Source organism: Alexandromys fortis, unplaced genomic scaffold, assembly GCF_014885135.2.
Source record: "Alexandromys fortis isolate MF-2015 unplaced genomic scaffold, M_Fortis_MF-2015_v1.1 scaffold_227, whole genome shotgun sequence".
Classification (NCBI taxonomy): Eukaryota; Metazoa; Chordata; class Mammalia; order Rodentia; family Cricetidae; genus Alexandromys; species Alexandromys fortis.
The window spans coordinates 428505-442790 of record NW_026068109.1 but is presented as its reverse complement, the minus strand read 5'-3'; the positions used below and the strand labels follow the sequence as shown (position 1 = coordinate 442790).

At 52.8% G+C, this 14286-nt stretch overlaps 1 protein-coding gene and 1 long non-coding RNA gene across 2 annotated transcripts in view; one reads left to right on the top strand and one right to left on the bottom strand.

The window, feature by feature from the left end:
• LOC126489866 (uncharacterized) overlaps positions 1–1381 on the top strand; it is a 4300-nt gene extending 2919 nt beyond the window's left edge. Inside the window, exon 3 of the long non-coding RNA XR_007589033.1 lies at positions 1220–1381. This is a non-coding gene — a long non-coding RNA (uncharacterized lncRNA). The remainder of the gene's footprint in view (positions 1–1219) is intronic.
• Grid2ip (Grid2 interacting protein) overlaps positions 1–3420 on the bottom strand; it is a 23339-nt gene extending 19919 nt beyond the window's left edge. Inside the window, exons 1-3 of the mRNA XM_050124436.1 lie at positions 3277–3420; positions 399–647; positions 124–209 (exon numbers count right to left, since the gene is read on the bottom strand). Of these exons, the coding sequence (XP_049980393.1) occupies positions 124–209; positions 399–647; positions 3277–3311 (370 nt within the window). The 5' untranslated portion in view covers positions 3312–3420. The remainder of the gene's footprint in view (positions 1–123; positions 210–398; positions 648–3276) is intronic.
• Between the last annotated feature and the right edge of the window lie 10866 nt (positions 3421–14286).

Sequence of the window (14286 nt, the reverse complement as noted above, 5' to 3'; positions counted from 1 at the left end):
AGAGAGAGAGAGAGAGAGAGAGAGAGAGAGAGAGAGAGAGAGAGAGAGAGAGCGCGAGCTACCACGGGGTTTTTGACTTCATCCCTGATTTTAGACACTCAGGGCAACCTGTCTATCCCTCACCAGGCAGGACAGATTCAATCCAGACCGGTCCATGGCCGCGCAGAGTGAAGCCGAAACTCTTGTTGCCCTTGTAGACTCGAACAGTCCTAGGGGAAAGGATGGGATGGGGTTGGAAGTGAGTGACCTTCTCCGTCTTACCCTGGGGACATTAGACCAGAGCTCAGGAAGCGGATGTCTCACGCCCCTGTCCTTCCAAGTGCCCACGGCACAAGTCTCCTACCCAAGCTCGCTCACGATCGGGAGGTGTCTTTTATTATTACCTGCGCCCTACATACCTGCGAGGGCCCCCAGGGCCGGTGCGGCCGCCCAGCAGCGAGGCCGCCTTGCGCGGGGGCGGCTCATCAGGACGGCGCGGGGCGGCGCTGGCGCGCGTGGACACTAGGAGGCGCTCGGGACGCTCCTCACTGCGGCTTCGGCGCAAACGCTGCGCGCCCTGCGCCCTCCGAGCGCGGCACAGCTTGCCCAGCAGACCCTGTGACACCACCTCGTCGAAGCGTGCCCGATGCTTCTTGGGGATGAAGATCCTGCAAAGCGAGAGCCGCAGTCAGGCGCGGCCCCTGGCCACATCCCAAAGGCGCCTCCTAATGGATCTCCTGTCCCTTCCCAGGGGTAACCAGGGAAATTTTCACTCTCCCCTTTGGTGAACAGACTTGCATTCCCAGCTGTTGGAGACCTGGTCACATGACGGCTCAGTAGGTGGAAGCACGTGCTGTCAAGACTGAAGACCTGTGTTCGATTCCCTGGGACTCACAAGGGGGACTGAGAGAACTGTCTATCCTAGACGACGTCAGGAGTGCGGTGTCACCCCACCTTGGGAAAGCCGCACAACCCTAACCTTTGTGGGGCCTTCTTTCTCCCAAAGCAGTCTATGGAGTATTCCAGTTCCTGCCTGTCTCTTGCTTCTCTCCCTCTCTCCCCTCGTGCACTTGCATCTAGCAGGTCAAGCCCTGACTGATGCTCTCCTTCTCTCCTCTCGTGCACTTGCATCTAGCAGGTCAAGCCCTGACTGATGCTCTCCCTCTCTCCTCTCGTGCACTTGCATCTAGCAGGTCAAGCCCTGACTGATGCTCTCCTTCTCTCCCCGGCTTATTTTCAGGTGACTGCTAGGGAAAACTACATCCGCTGTCCGCGGGTGGTCTGACTTCCTCCGAGAATCCTCACACCTGCCGTTCTCCTGCTTGCTTCCCTGCCCTCAACTGTGAAGACAATTACCACCTCTAAGCTTTTGGCTTCTGCCTGGGCCACTCTCCTGTCACCCCCTCCCGCCGCTTTAATCTTTTTAAAAGAATGTTTTATTATTGTTTTTTTTATGTGTGTGTGGGTGTTCCCAGTTTCCTGCATGTATTTAGTAAACCTTTGCCCATTTGTGGGGGCTCAACTGTGAAGGTCTGTGAAGACATCATCCTGCAAGCGCCCAGACCCTGGGATGAATCCTTGGCGCCTGTAATTCTAGGAGCTCTCCAAAGCCCGATTTTGTAGCTGGGCCGGGCGGGCCACAATGACCGGAAAGGATTTGGCCCTTGAGAAGGAAGGGCGGGTGCGTGTCTGTGAGTGATCCAATCCCAATCCCCCACACAACAGCTTCCGCTAACACCTTGGTGGACTTACTGATCCACTGCAGAAGATTCCGAGTCAGACAGAAATCTGTAACTTTCCAGGGTGACACAGCTGGCTTCTGACACAGCTGGAATCAGGGCTCACCAACACTAGCAAGCGCTTGTGTCCTGGCTGTGCCCCAAGGCTCCCTTCCCTCTTCCTTGTACCAGGAGCCAATGCCAAGGACAAGATGGGGAGTCAGGAGAGAAGAGAGGAGGGGAGAGATGGACCGGCATGCAGCCGAGGTACCCCTCTCCTGAACTTGCTCTGTGGCTCTGCCAGCCTCAGTGAGGCAGGTTAAGAAGGCTCACTGGGCAGAATGAACTCCCTGGTAGGACAGAAGGCAAGTAGATTCTTCAGGAGGGCTCCTGCTAGCCCCGCCCCCAGGGAGTTCTGCTTCCGATTGGACACTCCAAGTGACCAGGAGGTCTCCTGAGCCTGACACTTCTATCTGCCTGCCACACAGCCCTCTCCTTATCCTCCCGCCGCATGTCCTGACAAAGGACACAGACTCTCCACCTCATACCCTCGACCTCAGCCCCAAGTTCGGCAAGGCAACAGGCCCAGCTTCTAATCTGGGCAGGAGTCAGATGCCCAGCTCAGTTCCGCATCCGACATCAAGTAGTTAAAGTCCTGCTTGCTAGGTGGGCACCAGGCTGAATCACAAACTAAGGAGGTGGAAGGACTGGTGGCTAGTTCCCTGCTTGGCGTCCTGGAGCACGGGCCAGAGGCCAAGGCCGCCTGCTGAGCCAGACACCCTTCCTGGCTGGCATGAACATTCCCTGCGTCTCCATCACTGTCTGCCCCAGCCACCCAAGTCCTGGCACTGTTGTAGGTTAATTAAAGCTGGCACAGCCAGATGCAGTGGGGCCAAATTCATTATAGGGACAGATTATTGCCTTTTTGACTGTGGCAGCCCAGCAATGGGCCTCCAAGGCTTTTATGCCCTTGCGATGCCAACAGGCCTTTCTGAGTTCCCAGGGTTCTTCCTGGGAGTCACAGTATAGAACCTTCCACTGGGTCAATTCTGCTACCAGAACCTCCCCTAGGGTCCTCTTTTTCCTGTGTGTACTCTATCCTGGCCAAGCTTTCTTCAGCTAGCACTTGATCTGAGAACAGGTGGGGACAGGGGTAGGGGACTCAGAGGCTGCAATCGGCAGTTCCCGACAGTGGAAAGGTCTCTGCCTTCCAAACTCAGAACTTGATGCGATGTGCTAGGTTCTCATCCAGAGCACGCAACCCCATTCTTGGTCCTCTGTCCTATCCCGTGAGTCAATGCAGGGAGGTTGTCTTTTTAATCCTAGCCTTTCACTTCACCCCAACTCCTCGGGTTGCGTGTGGGTCTTGGGTACCCAACATCTAAACCTCACCACCCACACACCCATCAGTTTATTCCTATTGTCCCCCGTTTCTGGACTCCGCCCAGTCTCGATGGGTTGCCCACCCAGAACAGGGAACCCGCCCCCCCCCTATGTCCCAGCCCCCCTCTCCCAACCTCAAGTTGGGTGGATACGGGCGCAGGGTTCCCAGAGGCGCAGAACGCCATGGGGAAGCTACCTAAAGTGCCGAGAGAAGCCCTGGTCCTTCCCCATCTGGATCCACGAGGGCGGTGCGGCAGGTGCGCACCGGATAGCGGGTGGCGGAGCCCGCGATGACAGAAAGGGCACCCGCGACTCCACGCGTCTTTGCCGGGCGAACGTGCAGGGCCCCTCCCGGCCAGTCCCGCATGGTGGCCCGATGCCCGCCCCTTCTTGGTGGCTCCGCCCAGCTCCGCCTTTTCTCTCTCCGCCCTAGTACCCTTAACTAGCTGGTGCTCCCGAAGGAGTGGAGATCCCGGTGATTCCAGGCTGTTAAGCTCCTTTCTTTGGCTCTCTACTCCGTCCCTCTCCAGGAGTCTTGCCTGGGACATCACTCGCCCAGTGAGTCCCTCTTTCAGTGGTTGCAACACTCTGCCACGGCCAACACCTTTTAGAAGAGTCCCCTTTTGTAGTACCTGGGAAGGTAGAGGACTTCGAGGGAGTTGGCCAATGTTGGAAATGCCCTCCTTACATACCCAAAGGAAGTTAGGGAGGAGGAGGAGACCTTGAATGCCTAGGCCAGGGCCAGAGAGTACACTCCAGAGCAGTGGGTGGTCACGATAGGGTTTATGGATTCGAGGGGAGGTGGAAGAACCCAGAGGTTTTGAGGTCTTGGTACGTCCAGGGAGGGGGACGACGTTGGGAACTAACCCAGGAAAAGGTGTAGGATGGAACAAGAGGGTAGATTTTTTCCCCCACCAGTACTGGACTCGAGCAAAGATTTCACATATACTACTTAAGTACCGCCGCGTTTCATCCCCAGGACTTATTTCTTCTTATTTTAATAAGAAGAAGTTCCTCTGGCTGGTTTTGAACTCGCTTTAATCCAGACTGGCCTGGAATCCTTCCCTCTCCTTTTGCTTTCCCCTCCCCTCCCCTCCCCTCCCCTCCCCTCTCTTCTCCCTTTCCTTTTCTCCCTTCTCCCTTCTCTCTCTCTCTCTCTCTCTCTCTCTCTCTCTCTCTCTCTCTCTTCCCTCAGGACAGCGTCAAACTTGCTATGCAATTACGGATAACCTTGAACTTCTGACCCCCTGCCTTCATCCCCTGGGTACTGGAGTTACAAGCACATACCATCAGGCCTGGTTTTATTCCATCCAGGGAATCAAAATGAGGTCTTTGTATGTACTAGGTAAGTATACTGCCCGCTGAACCTCATTTCCAGCCTAGACCTTGAAGTTTTGATCCTCATGCCTCAGGTTCTTGAGTAGATTGGATTGTAAGCCTGGTCTACTATGTTTTGCTGAGTGGTTAAATTTTTAAATACAGGAGTGGGCTGAGAATGTAACTCAGTGGTAGAGCCCCTGCCTAGAATCCCCCAGTGAGGGGCTGGGGTGTAGCTCAGTTCTACAGCCCCTGCCTAGAATCCCTCAGTGAGGGGCTGGTGTGTGACTTGGGGTAGAGCTAGAATCTACCAAGGGAGGGGCTAGTGCACAGCTCCATGGTAGAGGGCTTCCCTAGCAAGAACAAAGTCCTATGTTCAATCCCCAGCCTTGAAAAACAAAACAAAAATACCAGCAGGGCATGCTGCTCCCCGACACCTCAGTCCCCTCCACCGCACAGTCAGTCGTAAGCTCTCAGAGCTATTTCTTTTCAGCTTCAACGGCAGCAGCAGCAGCAGCAGTGGTGGCAGCAGCAGCACCTTTGCCTCCTCATACCCTGTCTCCCTTGCCCTCCCCCATGCCTGACGAGTCTCATCCTGAGCACAGCTCCTGACAGCAGGCCCATGACTGTCCCATCATGACAGACACACTCATGGTGTTACTTGCCAATGTCATTGTCCCAGAACCAGTCACTCCTAAAGGCTATAACACTGTCCACTGGGCTGACGACAGGGAAGATGAAGGCACCGGATGAATGACCATGCTGCAGTCTGAACATGCTGTCTCGGGGCCAGGCCACTGCCGTCACAGAGAAATCCCCAGACAGGGTGGCAGTGGTGGGGGCATTTGGCCAGGTGACTCCAGACAGCAGGGTGTAGACACCGGGGAACAGGCTGTATGTGGACCAATCTACCACACCCACCTCCGCAAAACAGCATTGCCATCTAGAACGATCATTCTCAACCCTCTACCCCTTGAGGACATTTGGCACTCTCTCAAGACATTTTTTGGCTGTCACAAAATGACAGCTGGGAGAAGGATGTGCTGCTGGTGCTAGCGGTGGAGGCCAAGGCTTCCACATGGCCTGTGTGCTGGGACAGCTCCCAGTCACAGAGAAACTGCGGAACCCCAAAGTCACACTGTGGTGTGCATGTGTGCCTTATGCACGTTTGCATGAATGTGGGTGTATATGCAAAGTGTGCATGCACTTATGTGCTTATGCATGTGGAGGGCCGAGGCTGGTATCCAGCTCATCCTCCATCCCTCTTCCACCTTGCTCATTAAGGGAGGGTCTCTCAATCAAACCCAGAGCTTATCGATAAGGCTAGTTTTGCTATCCTGCTTGCTCTGGGGAATCCTCGGCTCTGCCTTCTGAGCTGAAATTACAGATGAACGGTTAACATGGGCTTTGGGGATCTGAACTCTGGTTCTCATGCTCATGCCAAAAGCACCCAAGCTGCTTTCCCTACCATAATGTATAAATATTTTTATTTTTTCTTTTGAGACAGGGTGTCTGGCCCGTCTCAAACTCATAGCGATCCACCTGCTTCTGCCTCCCCAGCACTGAGATTAAAGGTGTGCGCTACCATAAATGGTTTTGTTTTATTTTGTTTATTTGAGAAAGGGTCTCATTATGTAGCTCTGACTGGCCTGAAACTCATCAAGTAGACCAGGCTGTCCTCAAACTTACAGAGACCTGCCTGCCTCTGCTTGAGAGTGCTGGTATTAAAGACATGCCATTATGGCTGGCTTTGTTTATTTTTTTTAAAGATTTATTTATTTATTTATTATGTATACAACATTCTGCCTCCATGTATGCCTGCACGCCAGAGGAGGGCGCCAGATCTCATTACAGATGGTTGTGAGCCACCATGTGGTTGCTGGGAATTGAACTCAGGACCTCTGGAAGAGCAGCCAGTGCTCTTAACCACTGAGCCATCTCTCCAGCCCTGAGTTTGTTTATTTTTAAATGTTTGTGTGTGTGTGTGTGATGCCTTTGCCTGAGTGTGCATGTGGAGGTCAGAGGTCAATACGAATGTCTTCCTCAACTCCTCTCTACCTTATTTTCCTTCAGACAGGCTCTCTCACTAAGCATGGAGTGGACTGATTAGGCCAGACAGGACGACCAGTGGACCCCAGGGATCCTGTCTCTGCCTCCCCAACACTGGGATCACAGGCTGCGCCACTACACCTGGCCTTTACATGGATGCTGAAGAGCTGAACTCGGGTCCTTGTGTTTTTTACAGGAAGCATTTCACACATTAAGCTGTCTCGGTGGTTATAGCACATAAATATTTTTGTGTGTGATGGCACAGGGGATCACACCCAGGTCCAGGGTATACTAGGAAAGAACTCTACCACAGGACTATCTCCTGTTTTTGTTTTCCTTTCCTTGTGATGAGGTCTCTTTATGTAGCCCAGGCTGGCCCTGAACCCCATATGTAGACTCAAACTTGCAACCCTACCTCAGGTGCCTGAGTGCAAGGTTTTACTAAACGTGTGCACCGCCACGTTTGGCTCCAATGCATCATGGTGTCATTGACACAGGGGTTCCTCTCCACCTCCAGGCCTCCAGCTACCCTCCTCCTCTGCTTATACTCAGTGCAATTCACTTATAGGGCGTCCTACCCAGAATCCTGCTGGAAGCACGTAGGATAAACCCTATTTACCAGACAGTCTCTGGAGGTCAATTCACTTGTTCAGGGTTGCACCATCGGTGAAGGGAAATTCCAGATCACACCACCTCCGCCATGCCAGCTGCTTTATTCTCTACCTGCCTCCCCCCCTCCCCCAACAGATATATCCCACAACTGCTCTTCCCGTTCCCTCCTGGACACATCACACTTTCCAAACTGCCTGTCCTGTCCTAATTAGAAAGTCATTTTACCACCTAATCAGACTGAGATTCCTTGGGGGACAGACCCAAATTAGGCTCCGAGTAGCAGCAAGAAGTGCTGTTGTAAGGGGACATGATGCCTTTGCAAATGGTGGCCACAAACCCGGACACATCCCAGGCCTTGACTGCCCTAAATGATGGCCACTCACCCTGTATTTATATCAAGTACTTAAAGCGTGATTAATGAGAGCCAGACAAGCTGTATACAAATTGGGCAGTTTTTATGGTAGCCCAGGCTGGCCTGAAACTTGTTAAGTAGCCTAGGATGACCTTGGACGTCTGTGCCTTCTACTTCTGCCTACACGGTGTAGGCCTACACGACTATTCCCTGTTTTGTTTTGTTTCCCTGGATAGTTTGAGTGTCCTAGAACTCACTCTGTAGAACAGGCTGGCCTTGAACTCCTAGAGATCCGCCTGTCTCTGCCTCCCAAGTGCTGAATGTTGGGATTAAAGGTGTGCACCACCACTGACTGGCCACCATCCCTGGTTTTATGCAGTGTTGGGAACTGAACCCTGGGCCTTGCTGTGTAACCCAGGTTAGCCACAAACTTGCAGTTTTTTGCCTCAGCCTCCCAAGTGCTGGGGTTGTGTGGTCATCCAAATTTATGAAAAATGCATCCATATCAATAACCACATGTACTTAGTGGCTACTGTGGGAAAGGGCTCAGGGTCGTGGTCTCACTCCACAGCTCTTCTCTCCTCTGTCACCCCCAACTCTACCCCCCACCCACCATAGGCCACTCTTCTGTGTTCCGAGTGGCTCCTAACCTCCTCGGAAATATTATTTATTTATTATTTATTTATAGCCAGGGACTTGATAAGTTACCCAGGCTGGCTTTGAACTTGTGATCTGCCAGCTTTACTCTCCCAAGTAGCTGAGATTTCAGGTGTGGCTCTAAAGAAAACTCTCACATATACACACATGCACACACATACCATCCATCATCATCATCATCACCTACCTCCCTTTGTCTATTCATCCTCCTGTTTAAGCCTTGGTTTTCTGCCATGTGGGCTCCCTGGGCCAGAACAGTGATTCCCCATTGTCCTTGTTCAACGGCAGGCTGGGGAGCCCCTGCTCTTGCCTTGTGTGACCAGATGCTTGGTGACTGACTTTCGTGTCCCCAGGACTCACGTCAGGACCCCTCTGAGACCCAGCTTTCTGAGCTGGAGTGCTGACACCTGCTGAGTCCCTGCCCTGATTGCAGGAGTCTGGGTTAGCAATACCTCCGAACTTGGGTCTCAGAATTAGCTAGGGAGGCTGGTATGCTTCCTTGTCCCTTCTGAGACTTCTCCAAAAGACTGCACTCAAATCCCCAACACCCAAGAGCTCATCACACAGTGGGGACGTTGGCAGCTGGCCAGCTCCAGGAGGGAGGAGGGAGGAAATGCAGAGTGGTTGGGAGGTGGTAGCGGTGGGGAGGCGTTGTCTGAAGGCCCCTCTGCCGTGTTACCCTCCTTTCGAAGCCCAGCTGGGCGCCGCCCCCTCCTCCAGCAACCTCCCCAATTTTCCTGTCGCACTTGACACCCGCTGGCAACATAGGGTTTCCATTCATCTTTCCAGTAGCGCCCCAGGGAAGCAGCGGGCAACCGGAGCATCCCGGAGTGTCCAGGGGTTCCCGCTTTTTCCAGGCTCTAAAGCGAGACCACCTACTCCCTTCCTGATCTTCAGCTGACAGGGGCCTGTCGATCGCTTGGGGAGGAAAAGCAGCCAGCAGAGAGGCAGCCGCCGCTGCCGCTGTCCCAAGAGAGGTGGCGGAGACAGAAGCCCCGCAGCACCGAGATAAAACCAGGAAATCTGAGCAATCCTCCAGCTGAGTCTGACCTGGAGACAAACGCACCAAGTTCCCTGGGGACCGTCGCGTCCCCCAACAAGCCCAGCCCTCATAGAACTGAGCAGAACCGAGCTCTACCCGTCACCTCCTCAGGAAGTCCTCAGCCCCCTGCATCAGCTCCGAGACAAATTCCGCCCTAGAAATAACTTTTTTTTTTCCTATTCAGAGCTTTTTCTTCTTCTCCCTAGCAAGAATCAGTCCCCTTACTCACCCCAGGCAGCTCATGGTGGCCTCTTTCGGTGGCCTCCAGTGCGTTTCGCTGCGGAGTCGAGATGCTGAGCCCCGACTGGTGGGGGCGGGGGGCTGGCCAGCTCAGTCCCTGACATTGGCCAGGCCCAGAGGGAGGGGCAGATCGCTGGGTGAATGGCAGCGAGGGGAGGGGGCAGACTGAGCCCGGGAAGGGGGAGGGGTCGGGGCAATCGCTGGCCACAGAGGCAAGAACCCGGAGAGAAAGCCAGGCAGGACTCAAAGAGGCTGTCTGATTGCAGTCCTATGTAGATGAGGCCCTCAGTGAAGGAGGCCAGGGATTGGAGATAGATCCAGGGCCACGCCAAGCCAGAACCCACCAGGAATTTCCTCCAATAAACTTAGAGAGTGAGCAAAATGGGGAAGTGCACAGCTAGCTGGGTTCACGATCCTGTGACCGCCACTGGTTTGCTCTGTGATCCTCTCAGAACCTCAACTTGACTATATGTGCAGACTCAATTAGGTGACAGAGTGTCCTTCAAGGATCTAATGTGGTCCTGGGCACGTATCTGTCACCACCACCACCACCATCACCGCCATCAAACTGTTATCAAAGAGCCCTCGTTTAGGGGCTGGGGAAGACAGATCAGTGAGCGGGGTGCTTGCCCAGAAAAGCACAAAGACCCAAGTTCCCACCTCAGCACCGTGTGTGTGTGTGTGTGTGTGTGTGTGTGTGTGTGCGCGCGCGCGCGCGCGCGCGCGCGTGCGAGCACACACACACACGCGTGTGACATACAGTGGCTCTGGGTAACTCCAGCACTGAGACGGGGGAGGGGCAGGCAGGTGGAAGCCCAGCCAGTCTAGCTAAAGTGGAAAGTTCCAGGTTCAATGAGAAACCTTGTCTTAAAAATTAAGGTGGAGTCAGGCGGTGGTGCACGACTTTAATCCCAGCACTCAGGAGGCAGAGACAGGCGGATCTCAGTGAGTTCGAAGCCAGCCTGGTCTACAGAGAACATTCCAGAACAGGCTCCAAAGCTACACAAAGAAACCCTGTCTTGAAAAACTGAAAGAAGAAGAAAAAAAAAAGAGGCAGGAAGATCTTTGTGAATTTTAGACTACCCTGGGTTATATAGCCATCCAAATTCAGACCATCCAGAGCAAGCCTGCACACACACACACACACACACACACACACACACACACACGGAGCCTGATGTGTGTGGTTCATACCTGTAAACACTTGGGCAGCTGGGGCAGGAGAGCCTTGAGTTCAAGGCCCCACCTGGGTGACAAAAGGAGACCTTATCTCAAAACAAAAAGGGGAGGCATCAAGAGGCAAAGGTGGTGATTGCCTGTAGGGCTGGGTGGGTGTCAGGACCCTCACAGAGTTGTTTCCTTCTAAGGTGCCACTGCTTGGTGACAGTACGGGGCTGGGAGTGTCTTGGTATTCCATGGGACATTCCTGCCATCATGGTTTGGGTGGAGTCAGAAAGCTGTGGCTTTACCTCAGGAGGTGATCCCTTCCAGGCCAGCATCAGCTGTGCTCACCGCCGTCCCAAACACAACCGCCGAGACAGGCTCACCTTGGTCACCAGCTCGAGAGCAGGGCCCCTGTCTCACTTGGACTGAAAAGACACCCTCCTTGAGTGAAACCCACTTGGTCTTTCCATCTTGACATCAACAGGGTACCTGAGGTTGTCCAGAACTGGCCCCTGGGCCTCGCTGGGCAGCACCAGAGTGAGAGCCCACACCAGCTCATCCACCCGTTGCTCGGCAGCAAACTGCTTCAGGGCAGCATACATCTGCTCCTTGGCTGTTGGCTGGTTCCCCAAGATGTCATCCACCTGCGAGGAGAAGATGCCAGGTAGAACCAGAGAGCCCTCCGTCTACCTCCCCAGAACAGTGGCACAGGAAACACTTGGCCCATCGGACCGCACTTCTAACGTCTCGGTGGCCCTGAGACAGAGACTATGAATATCTTCACTTTGTATCCAAACAGCTAAGGTCACAAAGGCTGACAGAGAAAGGACTTATGGAGATGGGACTTGTGGGAGGGCCGTTCGCCCAACTGACATGAGTGGCAAGGTTATCAGATCGGGATTCAAACCCAGGAGCCATCATTGTTTGCTTTTTTTTTTTTTTAACATTTCTTTGCATATCTGCATCTGTGAAGGTCAGAGAACAGCTTGCAAAGTCAGTTCTCTTTCAACAGTGTGTTCTAGGGACAGAACTCAGGTCATCGGGGGCCTTTGGGTGAATGCCTCTACCCGCTGAGCCATTGCACCAGCCCAGGAACAGCCATTCCAAGGAATCTAAGGATCAAAGGATTTAATATAAGAGCTTAAACACTTGCCACGCGCTCCCTAATTGCTAGTTACTATTATTACAATACTATGCTGCTGTTTCATTTCGCGGCACTGTTTGCTAAGGGTCCCTACAGAGAATATTCTGGTTCCACAAAAGCACTATAGAAAGCGTGCCCTGAATTTTAACTTTCTGAACTTTTTTGGGGTGTTCTTTCCCTTCATGCACATAACTAACTAATACTAATAAAGGAACATCTATTCATAGGGGTGTGGGGGCCATTGAAGCTGGGCGTGCAAACGCACGCAGTGTTCCTGGAAAGTAGCTTGCTCATATACCTAAAGCTCTCTCTCTCACACACACACACATTAGGTTTTGTTTCTGTTTTGCAGTACTGAGGATGGAATCCACGGTTTCTTTTATGCTAGGCAAGTGCCACTAAGCCTCATTCCCCAGCTCTCTTTGTGTGTGGACATCATTGGGTGTCTCCCTCAGTGGCTCTCCACTCTCAGCCTTTTTTTTTCTCTTTTTCTTTTGAGATGTCCCATTCATCTGTCCAGGCTGAGCTTGAATCTCACTGCAGCCAGGCAGGCCTGGAACCTGTCATTCTCCTGCCTCAGCTTTCTGAGTAGCCGAGAAAGCAGATCTGGGCCACCAGACTGAGCTAGTTTTCTTTAAATTTTTCCCACCCACCCCTCCCTTCTTTTCTTTTCCTCCCTCCCTTCTTTTCTTTCCCTCCCTCCCTTCCTTTCCCCCTCTTTCTTTTCTGGACAGATTCCTGCTATGTTGTCCAGTCTGGGCTCAAACTAGGTATCCTCCTGCCTCCACCTTTTAAGTGCCTTGGATCAGGCTAAAGCCCATTCTTTCATCCAATGACCTGATATCTATGAATTCATTCACGCAATATCCTGACAAAGCAGGCTCATGCTGTCCTATGAGTAAAGTTAACCTTTCTGACAGTACATTTTTATTACAGTGTGTGTGCGTCTGTCTGTGTGTGTGTGTCTGTGTGCCACAATACATGTGTGGAGGTCAGAGGACAGTCTCTGGAGTCTGAAGGTTCTCTCCTTCGGTGGACTCCAGGGACTGAATTTAGGGGTCAGGCTTTCGCAGCAAGTATGTCTTTTCCAGCTGAGCCATTTTGCTGGTCCTACTACTGAACCTTGGAACTGAAGTGATGTCTGGCAGCTTTCTTAAAAAAGTGGGGCGGGCTAAAGAGACAGCTCTGTGGTTAAGAGCGTTTGCTGCTCTTTCAGAGGACCTGGGTTGGGTTCCCAGAACACACCTTGGACAGCTCCTAACCTCCTGTAACTCCAGTTCCAGGGGATCCAATGTCCTCTTCTGGCCACCATCGGTACTGCACAAACATGGTACAGGTACACTCAGCCATTCACGCATACACATAAAATAAATAAATCCTTTAACAATTTATTATTATTGTGTATGTGTGTGCACTCTTTGGCCCAAGTCTGGAGTTCAAGGGATAACCTTGTGAAGTTGCTCCTCTCCTTCCACCTTTACATGGATCCTGGGGGCGGGGTGATTCTGGCCACCAGCTTTGTGTGGCAATTGCATTTAAGTACTGAGCTATCTCTAAGGTCCCAGCTGCTTTCTAGGTGGTTCCACCAGTGCCTCGCAGCAGGCTTTCTGGAGCAGTGAGAGCAGAGGATGAGTTGGCATTAGCAGGTGAAGTCGAGGGATTCTAAGCGGAGGTCGCTCCTACCTAACACTTGGGCTCTCCGTACGTCACTATCTATACGCCCATCAGCGATGACGTCTGGCTCCTCACCTGACTTCAGCCCAGCTTCAAGCACGGGTCCTGGCACACAGCTGGCACTCCATGCATATTTACGGGGTGGAGCTAAAGGGCAGCAGTCACACAGCATTTTCTAAGGTCCCCTGCTCACCTCTGCTGTCTTCAAAGTGGTTAGGACCACCAACCATAACCCCCCGCGCCCCTGCACCCTCCGTGATGCTGCAAGGGCTGCAGGTTTGGAATCAAAGCCAGAAGCAACAGCCTCATTTCAAAAGAGTGTGTGGCTAGCTGCAAGAATGCTTTATGTAAGAAAGAGGAAAAAATAGCTCCCCCTCCTGGGGCCCGGGCCACAGAGCGGGGTTTTGGTGTCACTTATTACCCAGATGTTCCCAGCCTACATCGAAGCGTGGCACTCCATCACGGGACACTAATGGATTTTCTATTAAATATCAGCAACTTAAAGGAGCAAAAACTGGGGCAGGCCGAGCACTGGTGGGAACCCGGGTGGGGGAGCTAGTTACTATAAACTAGTGGGGTTCCACAGAGGCCATCTTTTATTGGCATCTACCTACTTTTGGGGAGTGCTTGGTAGGCCCCAACCAGAATCTACCACTTCATGTGTCCTCAGGCTGAAAAACATTGCGTCAGAGCTTCCCCGATCGCCAGACAGAGTCCATCTTTACTAGGTATGCACCCTGGGCAAGTCTATATGCCCACTCTGCCTTACAGGGGCTCTAACTGCTGCTTTCCAACTCTGCAGGAATTAGATGGGACAGGCTTTCTGCTCGCTTGCTTCGTCCCAGCAAATCATCTGGGACAGTAGCAGATGGGATTTGTTTTCTTTTTCTTCCTTCCCTCCCTCCCCTCCCTCCTCTTTCCTCCTCCTCCTCCTCCTCCTCCTCCTCCTCCTCCT